Source organism: Thamnophis elegans, chromosome Z (genome assembly GCF_009769535.1).
Source record: "Thamnophis elegans isolate rThaEle1 chromosome Z, rThaEle1.pri, whole genome shotgun sequence".
NCBI classification, from domain to species: domain Eukaryota; kingdom Metazoa; phylum Chordata; class Lepidosauria; order Squamata; family Colubridae; genus Thamnophis; species Thamnophis elegans.
In genome coordinates, this window is record NC_045558.1 from 13720453 (window position 1) to 13742814 (window position 22362).

General features: G+C 41.6%; 1 protein-coding gene across 3 annotated transcripts in view; it reads right to left on the reverse strand.

Moving 5' to 3' along the window:
* DIP2C (disco interacting protein 2 homolog C) overlaps positions 1 to 22362 on the reverse strand; it is a 369519-nt gene that overhangs the window by 86488 nt on the left and 260669 nt on the right. For all 3 annotated transcript variants that reach the window (XM_032234885.1, XM_032234886.1, XM_032234888.1), the window contains 6 exons: positions 21844 to 21969; positions 21075 to 21284; positions 6586 to 6717; positions 5820 to 5939; positions 4894 to 5091; positions 356 to 447 (listed from right to left, as the gene is read on the reverse strand). In XM_032234885.1, coding sequence (XP_032090776.1) covers positions 356 to 447; positions 4894 to 5091; positions 5820 to 5939; positions 6586 to 6717; positions 21075 to 21284; positions 21844 to 21969 — 878 coding nt within the window. The remainder of the gene's footprint in view (positions 1 to 355; positions 448 to 4893; positions 5092 to 5819; positions 5940 to 6585; positions 6718 to 21074; positions 21285 to 21843; positions 21970 to 22362) is intronic.

Genomic DNA, 22362 nt, shown 5'->3' on the forward strand with positions numbered 1-22362 from the left:
TTCCTGCACCATGGTGGGGGGGCATTTCTGCCCTCCCCTGGCTCTGGAGGTTTTTCTCGATCCTCTGGGAGGGCGAAAATGGCCTCCCCAGGCTCCGGGGGACATCTGGAGGCCGTAAACGAGCCCATTTTTTGCTCTCCCCAAGCCTCCATGCACCCCCTACATTTACCTGCATCCGAAATGGGCAATGTGGGGACTCCCAGAAGGGTCAGCCAGGGGTTCTTCAAACTGCATAGAATCTTAACTAGAGGTTTTCCTGAACCCCTGCAAATCCCCAGAAGCCCATCTGTGCCTCACTTTTGGGGATTTTAAAGAATCTATGCAAGAAAGTACAAAGCCATGCAGACTGACTTACCCTGTCCCCTGGCCGCACCATCGGTTCCTGTTTGGTGCCCAATTTGTGCAGTATGTTATAAGCAACTTTCATACTACGAGTCCAAAGTTTACCTAATCAAAAAGAAAAATAGTATAAATATGGCATGGAATATTTAAGCTTTTGAATTGTTCAAAACACAATTCAGGTACAATTTGCCCAAAACAAAAAAGGATAGGGATCCGTAATTGTCTAAAGAAACCTATTAGGGTTGATAGAGAGCATTTCATGATACAATATCTGACTGTGCTGCTAAGCTTCATATTTTAAACAGTTTCAGTTTCAGTTTATTCAACTTGTATGCCGCCCTATTCCCAAAAGGACTCAGGGCGGCTAACAAACCAATAGGGAATAGGGGCGATACAAAGGTGGGCAAGGATAATTGACGCGAAAATACAGCCTCTCATTATCAAGACAACCCCTGCCTTCTCGAGGTGCCCACCGTTTTCCAACAGAAGGGGCTCTGTCGACTCTTGGGCCCGGCGAGCTCAAGTAGTACTTAGCCTAGAATCATGGATCCCGTTCCGGGATGCATGCGACTCTACAGCGAAGGGATTGGCGATGCCGTACCGACGCTAAAGACTTAAGTAAGTCAAGGCGATACAAAGAAAACAAATAAGACAAAAACAAAATCCAAAAATCAGATTAAAAGAAAACTTCACAACAGCCGCAACAACTCGAGTGGGGCTGGGAACTCATCGGCCCCAGGCCTGCCAGAACAGCCAGGTCTTGACGGCTTTACGGAAATCGAAATTGACGGCTAAACGGACATCATATAAAAGTTTATACTTTAAGAACAACTTTAATTCATCAGTATCTAATTCTTATTGCTTAAATCAAAGTTGGCTTTGATTGCTCTAACTTTTTTCTACCTCAAAAGAGTTTTTATTTCATAGTGCAAGTCAATTGACTGGATATTCAAGTTTCAAAATGTAAGATTTACTTACTTTGCATTGATACAATCTTATGAGATCTATCTAGATTTTATACTCAGAAGCTCACATATACATCATGCTAGCATGATAGCACAGAAATCCTCCAAAGTAAAGAAGATACTATCGCTGGATATATAGAGTTCTATGCTATATATTGGAGCTTCAAACGAACATAAAAAGAGATCCAAATCTGCCTTGTTGGATCTTGTCCAAGTCCTTCCCCAAACTTGCACAAGTCGACCTTGTTAAATAAAACTCTAAGCAAAGAACAATTCTCCACTCAAAAGAGTAAAAATTGATGAACCACATTATGACCATACTTCTACTTTTTAACAAGTGTTCAGGAGAGGTTGCCCTTGATATTACAGTATTCAACTAGTAGCTGCTGTCTTGTCAGCACAAATAAGTCAGATCTGTTTCAATATGCCTGGGAAAGTTGGTTTTTGTTCTTTGAAATGTTCATCCTGACAATTTCATGACTCCCTACTATACTACGGGTTGTATATCCATGTGATTTAACACATAGGAAAATGTTTTTTTATCAATTTTGTCCAGATCATTTTGAGTCTGGCAATGTTTGTCCCAAATTCAAAGAAGGCTATAACGAAGCCATTAGTCACCTGCAGTTCTGATCAGAGTCTTTAGGCCAATTATGAAAGTTCAGACAGGCAATATTTTTTAAAAAAAGCTATTGCTGCATGTCTCCATAACTGCAACCTAGATGAAGTCTTTTATTTGCAGAACAATGACAAAAAATATAAAATAAAAATCAAGCACTTGCAAGCAAGGAATTTGGAAACAAACCAGAAAGCAATCCATTTTGAATCCCTCTGATTTAATTAAAGTACAGAATAGTGGTATAAGCATAGACAGAAATACATTCAAGGAAAGTATATCAAAAGACAAACAACCAGCTTTACACAAAACATATTTGATGGCAATATGATGGTTCAGTATAAGTTGAGCAATGGCAAGTTCAAAACATGGCTTAGAGGTAGTTCTTGCTTAATTGGCAGTTAGTCCGTGATCATTTGAAGTTACAATAGACCTGAAAAAGGCACTTATTTCCCAGTTCTAGAGTTTCAACAGTGCTCACTCCCCCAGCAGTCTCAAGACCACATATTAGGCACTTCACAAATGACTGGTTGCAGCATTTCTCCATCACATGACCACAATTTACTATTTTTTGGTTTCCCCCAAAAAATGTTCATAGGGTTGAATTTTTTGTTTTATGACTGCCATTTTACCCTTATGAGCACCATGTTTGTTTTATAATCACTATGCTTGTTTTATGACCACCACAAAAAAAGGTCATAAAATCAGATTGGTCATGCAAGTACCTTGAGTTACCACTATCATGACTTGCAATGTAAATTCCAGGCTCTACTGGGGTCATAGGTTGACGACTGTCTGTACTTTGATTAACTAGTCAAGCATGTTTGTGAACCTTGCCAGATAACAAAAATCTATCTCCCACTTGTGCGGCCAACTATGTTCCCTTTCCTAATGTGTGGTGTGACCTTGCTGACATTTGCAACTGAATGTCGCTTGCACAGACAAAACATTTTATTGAAAATTTACATGCATTTCCATATCTAATTCATACATATTCTTATCTGAAACAAGCAACAATTGTCTCTTTGTAGCTTAATGAAAATCAAAGTAGTAAATCAAAAATTTACTTTTTGATTTACTATCTCTCAAATCAACAATAAAGGGAAAAATATTGTTTGAAGGCTACTTCCTTATGTATATTTATTTATGGCTAAAGACATATTGAACATGATTCAAAAGAAGCTATTCATATCTTAAGCAACCTGACTTTTTCCACCTTTCAGTGTGAGGTTGAAAGGATTTATTCTAAAGCATTTCTGAAGTGGGCATAATTTTATTACCCAATCGCAGAAAATACCATTAAAATCCATTGGATACATCCCTGAAAAAATGTGCTTCATTAATAATATGCTCATAATAATATGAGTGGGAAAAGGGGACTTTGGAAAGCATTGGTATAGATACTTCTTTAAAACTTGGCAAATGTTTTGCCAGGGTTCTGCTCCATTAGTCATGAATACGTTGGGTGTAAAAGCTGTCAGCTTGTGGCAGAGAGGTATGCCGACAGAAAAGCAAACCACAAAATTATATCATGAACAGTAGGATTTTCAGCACCGCACACCACTAACTTAGCCACAGCAAGCCAGAAAAGTCTTACCAAATGTATGCGTATCAGTTCAGAATTTTGACAAAAATCAGCTGCAAATAATTGTACATTTTTTTCAGCATCACAATATACTTTCCACCACATAGACACTGCAGTAACTGAGTGCTTCTCACACTCTTAACAATGTACAGAAATAGTTATTATAAGGTGGCATTGTATGCAAGTATGCCCAACTGATATCAAACAGCATTGAAAGGTGGATGGGTTGTTTTAATCTGAATTACTCTGCCCCATACCCTCTTGACACAGGCCCCTGAATTCATGGGCTACACAACCAGAATGTGTAGGTGTACATCTCAGACTGAGAATGATGAAACATATATTACGTAGAGAGAGAAAGAGAATTACTTTAGGAGTGGTGCAAAATGGCCCTCTTAAATTATTTCTGAATTCAAATATATAAACAGAAAACATTATGTGAGGAATATGCTCATACAAACTCTCTTCTTCAAGAAAGCAAGGACAGCTGTCATCTGAAATTAACTTATTTTCCTAGGGCAAAAAAATTGATGAATAAATGCTGTTCATGCTACATGCGTAAGAAGATGTCATCTTCAAGAAGGAATGGAACTGCCAATATTGATCCAAACTATTATTTCTGCTGAATGCTATCAACTCTAAACCACATAGTCCCCTGATTTTTATTCCTGTTATTGCTACAAATGGAGATGACTCACTTGAACACAAAAATTCAAAGATGTATTCTTGGAACTCAACTGAAACTCATCAAATTTGGTACTTGATACATTCTGATGTGAACATTTTGTCTTGGTATCATAATTTGTTTGGTACTCAAACTAGAATTTGTTGAGGTCGCCTGCCTTATGATTCACTACATTACTCCTAATGGGACAATTTTGCTTGGTACTTATCATTTTTGGTGGTCATTGCATCTTCTGGAACCAATTAACGATGAGTACCGAGCTACCACTGTTCCATTTCAAACATGAACACAACCATTTAGTTACCACCTTCTCTGTTGAATAAACTCTTCAAGGGATTCCATTCAGTTCAGTCAAGCTGGGTCCCTATAATTTGTATGGATAACCCCCCTAAGAAATTATCATATTTAAAGGTAATGGTTTTCCCTGTTCAGTTATGTCCAATTTTAGGGCTCAGTGGTCCTCTCCATTTCTCAGCTGAGAGAGTCTATATTTTTCAAAGACACTTCCATGGTTATGTGGCCAGCATGACTGTACATCAAGATGCCCAGAACACGCTGTTACCTTCAAACTGAAGTGATACCTATTTACTCACATTTTAATCCTTTCAAACTACTAATATTTAACATTTAAAAACATGAGAAGATTTTCAGCATTCTATTATATTTCTTTTCTCAAAAGAGGAAAAAAATGATTGCTGACCGTAAGTGAGAATATATAGTGGTTTTCCATTGGTATCCATAGTGGTCAAACAAGGAGCTTTGGGAGAAATTGTTCCCCATCGTTGCAATGCAGCTTCAAGTGAAGGTGGCCAATTCGTAACCACGCCCAGCTGCTCCCCACGCATCGCCAACATCTGAGCTCCTTCTGGCTTTGGTTGGTTTGGATCTGGTTGTTGAACTTACAAATGTGAGAGGGTGTTACTTCATTTAATTCTGTACTAAACTAAAGAGAGAGAAAACTTATAATCCTATGGGTCTATCCGGCCTGTTTGAGATGTTGCAATAAATAATGATTGGATTTTAGAGAACATATTGTTGGCAAGCCTTTTCTCAATCATGTTTCTTCTTCTACTTTAATATTTACAATAACCATGACTTTTCCAATTTGGAGGTCCATTTGTCCCTCAAAGATCCTTCAGAGATATCCAGATGTTCAAACTGATAGCCATGTAAGAACAATATGGTTAAAGAATGTAGTTTACAAAAAATAATACTGAATAATGCTCTCTTTCCCAACTAATCTAAACAAAGGAAGTGAGTAGCAGTTATTAATTATATGCAGCATGTCGTAGGACAATGAAGTTCTTTGTCATCACATCATCAAATAGCAATAGCATTTAAGCTTATTTTTACTATGTAAAAGCATAATTTGCATATTGCCTCCAAAAATCTTTTTTATTTTACAGAAAGAATGGAAGGGTTAAATTAAGCCCCGGAGGATTGAATTCCAGGTGGTGGGGACAGTTTGCCTGCATTACTCCATTTTAATCATAGCACCACTAGGACTCCAGAACTAAACACAAAATCCAAGAAAATTTTATTGGGACATTTTTTCTTCTGGCACAAGAAATGAGTAATTTTATCAGGCCCACCCAAAATACATGCATGGAAGTCAAACTGTGTTACCTTCTAGTAATTCTTCGAAATCATCCACGAAGAACTCTCGCAATGGTGGACGCTTGGGTCGTTTCAGAGTATTGACTAGCTGCTGGATTTTGGCAGATACTCTGCTGCTTACTGGAACTCCTGCAGGAAAATAAATCATCAAAAGCATTGAAGGGGCGATTATGTCTACCAATTCTAGGTAGAGAACAAAAACATACCAATCTGAATTCAAACTTTAAAAATCAAATTAAATAATGGTATACAGGAAGCATCTTGATAGCCCTGAAAAATCTCTGTCCAACTGGTAAATAACCAGTCACAAGTCGGGAAGAATCCTATAGTTAAACTTCACTGTGATTAAATAAACAGATAGATGAATGCCCTTCTCAAACAGAATGGCCAGGAGAACTACTAACTCTTCAAGAAAAATGTCACTTCAAATAGGCTTAGAACAAGCAAGACTTGTTATGTCATGTCAAATTTTAATACTTTACTTTCATGGCTCATTCTTCTGGATACTTCTGGAGCTACCAGTTATCCTACTTGAACCTACACAGATACAAAACACCTCAATCTTACTTTTTCTTGTCTTCAGAATCTTACTTTTCTAGTCTTCAGTTATGCAGAAGTTTAAATTCTTGCTAATTAAAACTTTTTAAACACCAATTAATTAATTCCCTTTTCCTGTACATATAAATGAACAGGAATACCTCTGCTACACTATCTATCTGGCCAAACTTTCCTTTCTGGAGTCTATGCCTACCTTCTTCCCTTTTACTAGACATACCATCACCAGTTTCCATAAGTTCAGCATTTCCATATTTTGGAGCCGCTCTTGATGTTGAACCCTGTGGTCTTTCCACTTGTATTGAGTGTTCGGAGGTGTAAGTAGTAACATCTGGAGGGGCAGAATGATTTTCTGAAAAAAAGGAAAAAAGTTAAAGTCTCCAATTAATTTATTCAAGAATTTTTGAATAGTATTTTAGGACTATACAATTCCTTCCACGAAAGCCACCAATTTAAAAATACCCCCTTTCATTCAGTTTTATGACTGATGAGCTTTGATTCCATTAATCCACAAAATTTTATGTTGAAACTAGATAAAGGTGTCCCTGCCAAGTTGTATTTGACTCTAGGGGGTAGAGCTTCTTTCCAGTTTTCTAGCTGAAGAAGCCAGTATGGTCCGTAGATGCCTAGTATCTTAACTGTTGTGCTGCTACTTCCAAGATAGCAACATGAATGTAGAGCCCACTCCTGATCCAGGAAACTCTGCCAGAGATGCACAACTTGAAGCTGTGCAAAGTTTCTGCTAGCCACGACTGCCATCTATTCTTTTGAAAAGGAATTGTGAGTCCAAAAGAACCCCAAAGTTGTGAACTGAGTCCACTTTCCAGCAGACAAGCCTAGTGTCTGTTCCCAAAGTTGTGAATTGGATCCATTGCACTTGGAGCCATTCAATCTTGTAACGTTGTGCCCAACTGTCAGATTCTCAATCAAGGGAGGCTGCATTGTTTGGGAAATGCTTCCACCATCATGTAACCAGCATGAAAATAAAGAACCCAGTAAATTTCCCCACTGAAGTGGTACCTATTTAGCTGCTAGCATTTGTATGCTTTCAAACTGCTAGGTTGGCAGGAACTGGGGCGCGTAATGGGATCCCACCCAACTGCATGGCAATTGACTCTCCATAACAGTCATCTTTTTTCTAGCAGCGAAGCCTATTGTCTTAACCGCTGCGCCATCACGCCATCCAAGTACACATAAGTGGGAACAAATATAAATCACTGGAAGCTATTTCCACATGGATGTATAAAGAGCTAAGCTCTATACTATACTTTCTTTTTAGAGTTTGTGTTTTTAGAGGGTTTTTTTTTAAAATGGCATTAAGCCCTGGATCAATACGAAAATCTTGTTAAAATTATTCATATGGTGAGTGGCCCATCATAAATTGATTAGTAACATAGCAATTTGCTACTTCTCCATTTTCAGACACAGTTCCTACATCCGTTCTTTTCCACTATACATCTTCCATTTGCAACGCTGAATCAATAGCCAGCATTCTGACATCAGCAGACAATCCTCAATTTAATCTTTCCTTTCACAGCTTTCTGTACAGTAGCTCAACATGCTTTTGACATTTATTCTTGTTTTCAGGCCACTCTTCCATTTGTACTGTTGTGCCAATTGTTACACGCTCCTTCTTATAAAAATCACAAATTATAGTGAAGAGAAGTTATTATGCAGGAGAGTAACCAATCTCAGCTTCTAACGAATTTTCTGTTCAAAAGCTTCAACGATCAGAAGCACCATCCTTCGAGAAGAGATTGGTGTTGTGCACCAACACCAAGCTGAAACCATTAGGAATAATTGTTATTGAGCTTAATCAAGGAGCAGTTTTGGTAAATGGAGTATCTATTTTGTCATCTGAGGCTCTAAGATGACAAGCACTCCACGTAGTAAAATTGTTACATGAAAACCATCTCGGGGGTAACCTAATCACAGCAAACTCTTCGTTTACCAGCATTGCTGATGGCACAGAAAACCACCTGAGAGAAGTCCAGTGGGAAAGGACAAAGCCTTCGCTCTCAAAAGTAGTTAATTGTTTCTGCAATTGATTTTGCTTCTAAGCCACCTTAAGGGGAAGCAGAAATAAATTTCAAAGGACGTTTGATAGATGCAACAGGGTTAAGCAACAGCCACCTACTCTTTGCAGTTCTTTCTGGTTCATCTACATAAACAGAGAACACACTAGAAAGAAATGGGATTTTGCAACTTGGCAAAACTGTAGGAGGACTACAAGAGGATCTGTTACATTAGGAAGAAGCGTCCAGGTTTGGGGGGGGGGAGTTGCTTTTTGGTTAACACCTCTTGTTATTTAGCTTGCTTGACACAAAGTCCAGTGCCTGCCAAGAAAGATAACATTCTTTTGAAGGTTGTGGTATCTAGCCCTCACCTTTATCAATCTGCAAACAAAAATTGCACATAAATGGGTAATATATCTTTAAGAAGGCACTGAGATAAATGAAGCTCTTGAGCTGTTTCCATTTGGCATCCAAAACCTCCAGGAGAAAAAAAATTGCTTCAACCTACTTGAAATTCAAACTTTAGTGCCAATTAACAGAAGTTATGCTTTGTATCATATACAGGGGCATTTAGTTTCAGGACACACTCAGAATAAAGTTTTCACTTCATTTTTTTACATAGTAATTTTAGTATAAATGGGATATAGATGGGAGCCAAAGGGAAAGTTGTTGCAGAAAACGCCACCACTGCTTAAGACCATTGGCATGATCCTGCTCTCTCAGCTTAGGCCCAGACTCTAGACAGCAGTCCTGGAGCAGCAACTGGACATTCAGTTGCTGCTGCTGAACACCAGGTTGGTGAATCATAAGGCTTTGTTATTTGCATTCATTAGGGAGGAACAAGCTGATCTGGCATGCATTACTGAGACCTGGTGATCCAAGAGGTCAAAGTTTCCCTCCCAGAAATCAGTCCAGGTGGGTTTAGGGTTTGGCGTAACCAAGCTGCAAGAGAAAGGAGGATTGGTGGCAGTTCAAAAAATTCTTTTGGCCATGCCACCAAGTTTCCGATAGTGAGAACTTGCTTCTGAAATTGCTTTTTTCAGCTGTGTGACAACCTGAGTGCAGAGCCCACTCCTGATCCAGGAAACTCTGCCAGAGATGCACAACCTGAAGCTGTGCAAAGGTTCTCTTAGCCATGACTGCCATCTGCTCTTTGGGGCAGGACTTGTGAGTCTAAAGGGACCCCAAAGCTGTGAACTGGGTCCACAGTTGCACTCAGAGTCATTCAGTCTTATGAGGGTTCAGCCAAAGTCTGTTGTTCCCCCATCCAAACTGCCAGTCACTATGAAAGGGCAGCAGTAAGATCACTAGGGATGGAGATACAAAGTTGAGTATCATCAGATACTATATCATAAGAATTATGATGCATGCTATTTTCTGTATGAAGATCTATCTCGCCCAGCTTCATGTAGATGTTAAAAAGGAGTGGAGAGAGCCAAGCCCTATGGCATGCCACTGATCTCTCTATTTCCCTATCAACATCGATTGGGACCGGTCTTAAGTCAAGGACCAAACTGTGCCACCCAGCCACAGGACCAATAGCTGATCCCAAAAATATAATGGTTGATGGTATTAAAGGCTGCTGGAGAGCAAAGATGGATGTACACCATCATCCTGCCATTGCCATAGATCATCCACAAGTACAACCAGTGCTACTTCTATCAATTATGCCGATGCAAGTTTGCAGGCAGTGATATAAATTGGAACATCCAATGGATCCCATGAAATTCCCACAAACCTGAATTGTGCACTCACTGAAGCTTCCAGATATCTTTAGGCAAAAGGGAGAAGCTATGGGCTGAACCTCTCATTCCCTATTAACACTTATCTTGGAGAAAGTAGTCGAACCTGCACCCATCGTGTCCAGCCCAAATTCAACAGATGACCACCCCAAATGATGCCATAGTTGATGATATCAAAAGCCATCCTTTCCCCAGGCATTTTAAATACCAGGCATGGGTTCCAACTAGAATGAATCCGAGTGATTTGTCCATTAGGTATTGAACAATGGCCCTGAAGATGATCACCCAAGCCTCTTGTCCAGGAAGGGACATAGGTCCAGAGCAAGGATGCTGGGTGATACTGCAGATACCATATAGGCAGGGAAATAATGCTGTTTTGCCATTCTTGCCATCCTGAAATAGGCTCTAAGCCATGCCCATTCCTCATTTTCCACCAACAATGTAACAAAGCATCCATTAATCATTTTTAAAATTCACAATTCCTCTATGAATGACAGGCACCATCAGGAATGATGGCTCAAGGGAGGCTGCTCAGGCACAATCCTGAAAGGCTGCATTTGGCCACTCTTTGTTTCCAGTTGCCAAGGCTTCAAAAGACCATACAGCAAAACCCCTGTGATATCTCCCACTTCCATTTGGAACTCATTTGAGTCCATTAGTCTCTGGGGAATCTCTGGTCTCCGGAACTTTGAAATAAAAGTGTCAAAGTACCGGAGCTAGAAGCTCCATTATTCCAAAGCAACTTGGTCTTCCTATCAGTCAAAGTTTGTGGTGCCCTTTCCAGACCACTACAAGCACCAGATACTAGAGAGGCCAGCAGTACCAGTTGGATCACCAGGAGTGTTGGTGTAAAGCTGATGGTCACCATATTGATGTAGGTGTTTAAAAGGAATGGAAGGGAATCCCAAGCACTTTGACAGAAGGAGAAGATGTGGACTGAACCTCTCATTTCCTATTAACACTCATTAGGACCGGCCTTGGAGGAAGGAGTCAAACTCGCACAAGACCATGCCACCCAGGTGTGGTCACAACAGGGGCCCCAAAAGGGGTAACATTGCAGAGAATCCCGAGTCCTTTGACATGCCAAAAAGGAGAAGCTGTGGACTGAACCTCTCATTCCCTATTAACACTCATTAGGACCGGCCTTGGAGGAAGGAGTCAAACTCGCACAAGACCATGCCACCCAGGCGTGGTCACAACAGGGGACCCAAAAGGGGTAACATTGCAGAGAATCCCGAGTCCTTTGACATGCCAAAAAGGAGAAGCTGTGGACTGAACCTCTCATTCCCTATTAAAACTCATTAGGACCGGCCTTGGAGGAAGGAGTCAAACTCGCACAAGACCATGCCACCCAGGTGTGGTCACAACAGGGGGCCCAAAAGAGGTACCATGGCTGATAGTATTAAAAGATATTGAGAACTCAAGGAGATTGAAAGATGGCTACCCACTGTCATCCCGCCCTTGCCATAGATTGTCCACAAGTGGAACCAATGCTACCTCTGCCCATAGCTCATTTCTCGTCATTCCATGGTGATGGCAATTCGTTGCAGCTGACATGTAGTCCCATCAGGATCCAAATAACCTACAGGCACTCTCAAAATCCAGCATCGAATCCCGAGTCCTTTGACATGCCAAAAAGGAGAAGCTGTGGACTGAACCTCTCATTCCCTATTAACACTCATTAGGACCGGCCTTGGAGGAAGGAGTCAAACTCGGACAAGACCATGCCACCCAGATGTGGTCACAACAGGGGGCCCAAAAGAGGTACCATGGCTGATAGTATTAAAAGCCATTGAGAACTCAAGGAGATTGAAAGATGGCTACCCACTGTCATCCCACCCTTGCCATAGATTGTCCACAAGTGGAACCAATGCTACCTCTGCCCATAGCTCATTTCCCGTGATTCCATGGTGATGGCAATTCATTGCAGCTGACATATAGCCCCATCAGGATCCAAATAACCTACAGGCACTCTCAAAATCCAGCATCGAATCCCGAGTCCTTTGACATGCCAAAAAGGAGAAGCTGTGGACTGAACCTCTCATTCCCTATTAACACTCATTAGGACTGGCCTTGGAGGAAGGAGTCAAATTCGCACAAGACCATGCCACCCAGGAGTGGTCACAACAGGGGACCCAAAAGGGGTAACATTGCAGAGAATCCCGAGTCCTTTGACATGCCAAAAAGGAGAAGCTGTGGACTGAACCTCTCATTCCCTATTAACAATCATTAGGACCGGCCTTGGAGGAAGGAGTCAAACTCACACAAGACCATGCCACCCAGGCGTGGTCACAACAGGGGACCCAAAAGGGGTAACATTGCAGAGAATCCCGAGTCCTTTGACATGCCAAAAAGGAGAAGCTGTGGACTGAACCTCTCATTCCCTATTAACACTCATTAGGACCGGCCTTGGAGGAAGGAGTCAAACTCGGACAAGACCATGCCACCCAGATGTGGTCACAACAGGGGCCCCAAAAGAGGTACCATGGCTGATAGTATTAAAAGCCATTGAGAACTCAAGGAGATTGAAAGATGGCTACCCACTGTCATCCCGCCCTTGCCATAGATTGTCCACAAGTGGAACAAACACTACCTCTGCCCATAGCTCATTTCCCGTGATTCCATGGTGATGGCAATTCATTGCAGCTGACATATAGCCCCATCAGGATCCAAATAACCTACAGGCACTGTCAAAATCCAGCATCGAATCCCGAGTCCTTTGACATGCCAAAAAGGAGAAGCTGTGGACTGAACCTCTCATTCCCTATTAACACTCATTAGGTCTGGCCTTGGAGGAAGGAGTCAAACTCGCACAAGAACATGCCACCCAGGCGTGGTCACAACAGGGGACCCAAAAGGGCTAACATTGCAGAGAATCCCGTCCTTTGACATGCCAAAAAGGAGAAGCTGTGGACTGAACCTCTCATTCCCTATTAACACTCATTAGGACCGGCCTTGGAGGAAGGAGTCAAACTCGCACAAGACCATGCCACCCAGGTGTGGTCACAACAGGGGGCCCAAAAGAGGTACCATGGCTGATAGTATTAAAAGATATTGAGAACTCAAGGAGATTGAAAGATGGCTACCCACTGTCATCCCGCCCTTGCCATAGATTGTCCACAAGTGGAACCAATGCTACCTCTGCCCATAGCTCATTTCTGGTCATTCCATGGTGATGGCAATTCATTGCAGCTGACATGTAGTCCCATCAGGATCCAAATAACCTACAGGCACTCTCAAAATCTAGCATCGAATCCCGAGTCCTTTGACATGCCAAAAAGGAGAAGCTGTGGACTGAACCTCTCATTCCCTATTAACACTCATTAGGACTGGCCTTGGAGGAAGGAGTCAAACTCGCACAAGACCATGCCACCCAGGCGTGGTCACAACAGGGGACCCAAAAGGGGTAACATTGCAGAGAATCCCGAGTCCTTTGACATGCCAAAAAGGAGAAGCTGTGGACTGAACCTCTCATTCCCTATTAACACTCATTAGGACCGGCCTTGGAGGAAGGAATCAAACTCGCACAAGACCATGCCACCCAGGCGTGGTCACAACAGGGGACCCAAAAGGGGTAACATTGCAGAGAATCCCGAGTCCTTTGACATGCCAAAAAGGAGAAGCTGTGGACTGAACCTCTCATTCCCTATTAACACTCATTAGGACCGGCCTTGGAGGAAGGAGTCAAACTCGCACAAGACCATGCCACCCAGATGTGGTCACAACAGGGGGCCCAAAAGAGGTACCATGGCTGATAGTATTAAAAGCCATTGAGAACTCAAGGAGATTGAAAGATGGCTACCCACTGTCATCCCGCCCTTGCCATAAATTGTCCACAAGTGGAACCAATGCTACCTCTGCCCATAGCTCATTTCCCGTGATTCCATGGTGATGGCAATTCATTGCAGCTGACATATAGCCCCATCAGGATCCAAATAACCTACAGGCACTCTCAAAATCCAGCATCGAATCCCGAGTCCTTTGACATGCCAAAAAGGAGAAGCTGTGGACTGAACCTCTCATTCCCTATTAACACTCATTAGGACTGGCCTTGGAGGAAGGAGTCAAACTCGCACAAGACCATGCCACCCAGGCGTGGTCACAACAGGGGACCCAAAAGGGGTAACATTGCAGAGAATCCCGAGTCCTTTGACATGCCAAAAAGGAGAAGCTGTGGACTGAACCTCTCATTCCCTATTAACACTCATTAGGACTGGCCTTGGAGGAAGGAGTCAAACTCGCACAAGACCATGCCACCCAGGCGTGGTCACAACAGGGGGCCCAAAAGAGGTACCATGGCTGATAGGATTAAAAGATATTGAGAACTCAAGGAGATTGAAAGATGGCTACCCACTGTCATCCCACCCTTGCCATAGATTGTCCACAAGTGGAACCAATGCTACCTCTGCCCATAGCTCATTTCTCGTCATTCCATGGTGATGGCAATTCGTTGCAGCTGACATGTAGTCCCATCAGGATCCAAATAACCTACAGGCACTCTCAAAATCCAGCATCGAATCCCGAGTCCTTTGACATGCCAAAAAGGAGAAGCTGTGGACTGAACCTCTCATTCCCTATTAACACTCATTAGGACCGGCCTTGGAGGAAGGAGTCAAACTCGGACAAGACCATGCCACCCAGATGTGGTCACAACAGGGGGCCCAAAAGAGGTACCATGGCTGATAGTATTAAAAGCCATTGAGAACTCAAGGAGATTGAAAGATGGCTACCCACTGTCATCCCGCCCTTGCCATAGATTGTCCACAAGTGGAACCAATGCTACCTCTGCCCATAGCTCATTTCCCGTGATTCCATGGTGATGGCAATTCATTGCAGCTGACATATAGCCCCATCAGGATCCAAATAACCTACAGGCACTCTCAAAATCCAGCATCGAATCCCGAGTCCTTTGACATGCCAAAAAGGAGAAGCTGTGGACTGAACCTCTCATTCCCTATTAACACTCATTAGGTCTGGCCTTGGAGGAAGGAGTCAAAGTCGCACAAGAACATGCCACCCAGGCGTGGTCACAACAGGGGACCCAAAAGGGCTAACATTGCAGAGAATCCCGAGTCCTTTGACATGCCAAAAAGGAGAAGCTGTGGACTGAACCTCTCATTCCCTATTAACACTCATTAGGACCGGCCTTGGAGGAAGGAGTCAAACTCGCACAAGACCATGCCACCCAGGCGTGGTCACAACAGGGGGCCCAAAAGAGGTACCATGGCTGATAGGATTAAAAGATATTGAGAACTCAAGGAGATTGAAAGATGGCTACCCACTGTCATCCCACCCTTGCCATAGATTGTCCACAAGTGGAAGCAATGCTACCTCTGCCCATAGCTCATTTCTCGTCATTCCATGGTGATGGCAATTCATTGCAGCTGACATATAGCCCCATCAGGATCCAAATAACCTACAGGCACTCTCAAAATCCAGCATCGAATCCCGAGTCCTTTGACATGCCAAAAAGAAGAAGCTGTGGACTGAACCTCTCATTCCCTATTAACAATCATTAGGACCGGCCTTGGAGGAAGGAGTCAAACTCACACAAGACCATGCCACCCAGGCGTGGTCACAACAGGGGACCCAAAAGGGGTAACATTGCAGAGAATCCCGAGTCCTTTGACATGCCAAAAAGGAGAAGCTGTGGACTGAACCTCTCATTCCCTATTAACACTCATTAGGACCGGCCTTGGAGGAAGGAGTCAAACTCGCACAAGACCATGGCTGATAGTATTAAAAGATATTGAGAACTCAAGGAGATTGAAAGATGGCTACCCACTGTCATCCCGCCCTTGCCATAGATTGTCCACAAGTGGACAACCAATGCTACCTCTGCCCATAGCTCATTTCTCATCATTCCATGGTGATGGCAATTCGTTGCAGCTGACATGTAGTCCCATCAGGATCCAAATAACCTACAGGCACTCTCAAAATCCAGCATCGAATCCCGAGTCCTTTGACATGCCAAAAAGGCGAAGCTGTGGACTGAACCTCTCATTCCCTATTAACACTCATTAGGACCGGCCTTGGAGGAAGGAGTCAAACTCGCACAAGACCATGCCACCCAGATGTGGTCACAACAGGGGGCCCAAAAGAGGTACCATGGCTGATAGTATTAAAAGCCATTGAGAACTCAAGGAGATTGAAAGATGGCTACCCACTGTCATCCCGCCCTTGCCATAGATTGTCCACAAGTGGAACCAATGCTACCTCTGCCCATAGCTCATTTCCCGTGATTCCATGGTGATGGCAATTCATTGCAGCTGACATATAGCCCCATCAGGATCCAAATAACCTACAGGCACTCTCAAAATCCAGCATCGAATCCCGAGTCCTTTGACATGCCAAAAAGGAGAAGCTGTGGACTGAACCTCTCATTCCCTATTAACACTCATTAGGTCTGGCCTTGGAGGAAGGAGTCAAACTCGCACAAGACCATGTCACCCAGGAGTGGTCACAACAGGGGACCCAAAAGGGGTAACATTGCAGAGAATCCCGAGTCCTTTGACATGCCAAAAAGGAGAAGCTGTGGACTGAACCTCTCATTCCCTATTAACACTCATTAGGACCGGCCTTGGAGGAAGGAGTCAAACTCGCACAAGACCATGCCACCCAGGTGTGGTCACAACAGGGGGCCCAAAAGAGGTACCATGGCTGATAGTATTAAAAGATATTGAGAACTCAAGGAGATTGAAAGATGGCTACCCACTGTCATCCCGCCCTTGCCATAGATTGTCCACAAGTGGAACCAATGCTACCTCTGCCCATAGCTCATTTCCTGTGATTCCATGGTGATGGCAATTCATTGCAGCTGACATGTAGCACCATCAGGATCCAAATAACCTACAGGCACTCTCAAAATCTAGCAGAGAATCCCGAGTCCTTTGACATGCCAAAAAGGAGAAGCTGTGGACTGAACCTCTCATTCCCTATTAACACTCATTAGGACCGGCCTTGGAGGAAGGAGTCAAACTCGCACAAGACCATGCCACCCAGATGTGGTCACAACAGGGGGCCCAAAAGAGGTACCATGGCTGATAGTATTAAAAGATATTGAGAACTCAAGGAGATTGAAAGATGGCTATCCACTGTCATCCCACTCTTGCCATAGATTGTCCACAAGTGGAACCAATGCTACCTCTGCCCATAGCTCATTTCTCGTCATTCCATGGTGATGGCAATTCATTGCAGCTGACATGTAGTCCCATCAGGATCCAAATAACCTACAGGCACTCTCAAAGTCCAGCAGAGAATCCCGAGTGATGGCCCTGAAGACGATCACCCAAGCCTCTTGTCCAGAAAGGGACATAGGTCCAGAGCAAGGTTGCTGGGTGATACTGCATAAAGGCAGGGAAATAATGCTATTTTGCCATCCTGAAATAGGCTCTAAGCCATGACTATTCCTCGTTTTCCACCAACAATGTCCCAGGCATCCATTAACCCTTTTTAGAACTCATAATTCCTCTATGAATGACAGGGACCATCAGGAATGATGGCTCAAGGGAGGCTGCTCAGGCACAATCCTGAAAGGCTGCACTTCGCCACTCTTTGATTCCAGGTAGTTGCCAAGGCTTCAACAGGCCATACAGCAAAACCCCTGTGATATCTCCCACTTCCATTTGGAACCCATTTGAGTCCATTAGTCTCTGGGGGGTGGAACACTCCCTGTGGAGAAGGATGACATAGGAGGGTCTCTAGGATATCAGGGCATGATCTAACCATGATAAGGATAATGTTCAATTGCCATTGCTCCATCTGGAAATTATGACTGTCCTGAATCAGACCTGTGATTGTCTGAGATACGTCCATGGTCATGAACTTTTGTGCAGCTTCTGAGGTCGAATCCAGAAATGGCAGACTGAAGTCTTCCAGAACTGTATACACAGGCAATGATCTCATGTCATCCTATGAACCCAAATTCAGAAACAAGGTCTCACAATCAGAAACTTGGGAAGCAAGATCTTTCAAGGCCAATGAAGATGCCTTCCTCTGTAAGGACCTTTCCTCTAGGCTGTGGCTCTCATAGCATCCCATGCCCATTATCCCTGCAATGTGTTATCCTGCCCCATGTCCTCCATTTTGAAAAGGACAACTTTCTGAGTCAACTAAAATGTATGCTGTATCTTGCCAATTCAGATTATACTTTGAAATTCTAGACAGAATACTCTATAATTAGCTTTTCCTTATTAAAAAAAGGCACTGCTATGGACTGGAATTTCCTCCTTTTGATTCTAGCCACAAAACGAAGAGTTCTTCTTAATCCAAATTTAGCTTTTTTAATATAACTAGCTCATTAATACAAATATTAGCTTTGAACAGTAAGAATTTTCTTCTGCTAATATTGCCACATTCTGTATTTTACTTTTAATGTCTATCAATTACCAAAAAATATCACCACCTTCATTAAAATAATGATCATTAGTTGGTCTCCCTTTTCTTAACTAAATCACATTTTCCTCTAAGCTATTAGCAATATACTGTATACCAATTCCATCATGACTTCTAACAGTTAGATCAATATCTGTAAATTAGGTGTCACTCAGAATTAATTGATATGCTAGTAGAAAGCAAGTTGGAGAGCATAAATGGAGTAATATGATAAAAATATGCTTATAGGAAGCTTTAATACTGCAATACTGTATTCTGAAGTTATTGGACTGTAGAAAATACAAAACCACAACTGTCCAGTTGTGACCAATTCAAGGAGATGGCGGTCATCTCAGATTCTCAGTGGAGGGAGCCTGCGTTGTTTGAGATGTTTCCATCATGCAGCCAGCATGAAAATATGGAACATAGTAATCTTTCCCACCAAAGCAATACCTATTTATCTACCTGCATTTGCATGCCTTCAAACTGCTAGGATGGCAGTAGCTGGTGCAAGTAAATGGAGTTCATCTCATGATACTTGAGTGTCAAATCTGGACAGTTGGCTTTCCAGCTAACCAGCTCAAGTGTCTTAACCGCTAGGCCATTGCGCCATCTGCCTTTGTTTTACAAAAATAAAAACCTACAGAATCATAGCAATGCTTTCTTTCTGATAAATTATGCATTCAAATGGTGATGTAATTGTTTGTTTCTGAACAAATACTGAATAGTTACTGAATAGGTCTCTCTGTAGTTCATGAAGAATTTAACAGTGACCAAAAGAAAGATGGTGGAAGGGGCTTCCCCAATTTAATAAAGGTTCAGGAATGAATAACCGTATGCTATAATTGTAATTTAGAAATTTCCTTGAAAAAACGTATTGAATTTAAATGGCATTTATGGAAGACATAGTTTAACTCAGGGGAAAATCCCAGAGAATGATAGTTCACAATTTCTTCATTGTCAAATAAAACCAATGTCTATGATCAAACAGAGTCTAATAATACTTGTCTTTTCACTTCTATCTTCAATGAGCTAGCTTGTAGTTCTTTAATGTGAGTGCTTCTTCCTTATAATGATCCTTTAACAAGTCACTGACTTCCACCTTAACTTCTAACTTACCTATAAGGGATTGGCAGGTAACACGGAACCTGTTATAAGTGCTTTTCTTCACTTGAAAGGTGCTCCAATATTGACCATCTCTTAGGATGGTTGCACCACAATGCAAGAAAGAAACATGACATTAAAGGTCTCAATAACCTTGCACAAAATTATTGGCACTCCAGGCCCTGTTCATATTTCACATTATGGTCGCCACTCAACCTCCCAAGACTTCCTGTTGGGGATAATATATTATCTGAAGAAGTGAACAATATTTCACATGGGGTTTAGAAGGTTAGATTCCCCTTGTGTTCAGATTGGAAGCTTCCTCTTCACAGGCAGAGGTGGTGAGTGCTTTCTTTTAAACATTCATATTGATCACAATTAGTACTTTCAAATGCAATGACTTGTTATAATGAGGCACTTCCCACTGGCAGAGTAACCTATAAAATGTATATCTGTAATGGAAACATGAACATTTGCACATTTTTGTCATTAATAGTACATTGTTATTTCTGATTAATGTAGAAACAACATACTGATATCTTATTTTACTTTAAAGCATGAATGAAGTGTTCTAGCTTATCCATGCATTACTGACTGGTTGGTTTTCCTCAAACTCCTATTTTGCAAGCAGTAGTCAACATGAGTTACACTCCCTTAATATTATTAGCAATCCATACTTTGAGAACAAGAGGTTTATTCTGTTTAAAGAGTTCTTATTTCAATCCGTGCATTTGTGTTCTCTTCCAGCATACTGATTTACTCATAAGCCTTTCATTAATAGGTATCTTTTCACCATGCCATCAAACGGAGAAGGTCATCTCTAAATATCTAGTTATGATCCAATTAAGAAATGTAAAGACTAGTTGACTTTAATCTGTCATGCTAACCCATAATTCTCTTTAGTTACACATTTTCAAACTGTAGGAATATGTGCCTTGTAATTTAGAGTTATATTTTGTTATGGTTTTTTAACTCATGAAACTGTCTTGATTAGAACATTTAATAATTTCATGCATTTGATAGAACATGTACCCTCCCCAATCAAACATGTCACTAAATATTTGATTTAGCCAGTTTGGTATTAAAAAAAATCTTTAATATTGCATGATAAAGTTTCGCCTTAAGAAAGGAACTCTTCCACTCATTTTTGGCTTTTTTGAAAGAACATGGCCTTCAATTAGTATTATCAGAGAACTATTGTTTTAAAAGGTGGGTGGGGGAGGAAACAAAGAACTTCTGGTCTAAATAGTGTTCCAAGGTTAAAGGAAAGGGAGACAACCTTAAAACACATCTGGCACTGATATATGTCTGTTGAGTGTCCTTGAAAAGGCATTTATGATGTTTCTCCCAGAGTGGGATGTTTTTCCTTCAAAATTACTTTGTGTTTTGAAATTTTTGTAAAATAATACCTAAAAATATAATTCATTAACAAATAAGAACTGTATGTTTAAAAAAAGGGGGGTTTCCATACATACCTATATGAGTTTGTGACATAACATCAGCTAGCCTATGTGCAGCCCCACTGCCACCACTTTGGGTTGAGGATGAAGAAGTGGTAGAGGTGGTTGAACCATGGATGGCTTGGCTGATCCAGTGCTCCATATTTATACTCCCTTGGCTTGAGGTTGGTGTTCCCTGGGAATCGCCCTGCACGGAACCTTCATCTTCAGAGCCAGAGGACGTATCTAGCATGGTAGACAAATGCATGATTATTTTTATGTTGCAGTATTCAGACACTGACCCAAAGCCAAAGAGTTCAGTTCAAATTGCAGTGGTGTCCAAGAAATTTGCAAAGCAATTCAGGCACCATTTTCTGTTGAGCTAGGGTTAAAGTAGTTGGCATAAGTTCAAATATACTGATGTAGCCATGCAACAGAACCGAGTCATTACAATAATTTTCTCCAATCTGGTGTTCTCTAGATATCTTGATTTAGAAGTTATATCAAAAGCAGGTAATGTTGTTTGTACTATTCACAATTTAATCCGAATCATTGCTTTACTCTAAAAGCATGTCCATTCCCAAAGTAGCAATTCTCTAACATTAGTAACAGCATGCAATAAACACCAGATGCTATAAAAGCTACAGCACAAGAATATCTAGTTTAGCCACAGTGGGAACTCAAAATCTTGAACTAAATGCACTTTGTTTAATATCAATTCTTACTTTACATATTCATCCACACCTATTTACTGTTACGAGTGCTCAAATGACCAATCATAACATCCTTAATACAGGTCCTTTACCTGGAGGAGTATAGGCATCCATTGATGTTTGCACCACCAGTGAACGTCTCTTGGATGGCATAGGTACTGCCATTTTCCGTTCTTTATGTTTTGCCAGCGCTGCTTGGACTGCTTCTGTATGGACATCTAGAATCAAAAATCTAAATATCAGCTTGGAACTCCAACAAGAGGTCACAAACACAAGTAGTTTCTAGGAGAGAATTAATGTTGTAAATTCCTTAGACACACGGAATCAGTTCTGCCGAAAGTTTCCTGGTGAAAAAGCAGCAAACTATCCTCTCCAGTCAAGCCAAGCACAATTCTACATTATTCTAGAAGAACAAAAGCTGAAGTCCAAAATACAATAACTTGAAAATACATTCCATTAGTAACAATAGGAAAAAAAATAGTTATTTTAGGGCAACCATTTCCGCAGGATCTGCATTTGGATTATTCCAGCTAATTAAATCTTTTTTAGTCTTGATACAATTTTCTGTTTGGGATAGTCTCTGGGTTGCTTTTAATTCTTAATACTTTAAG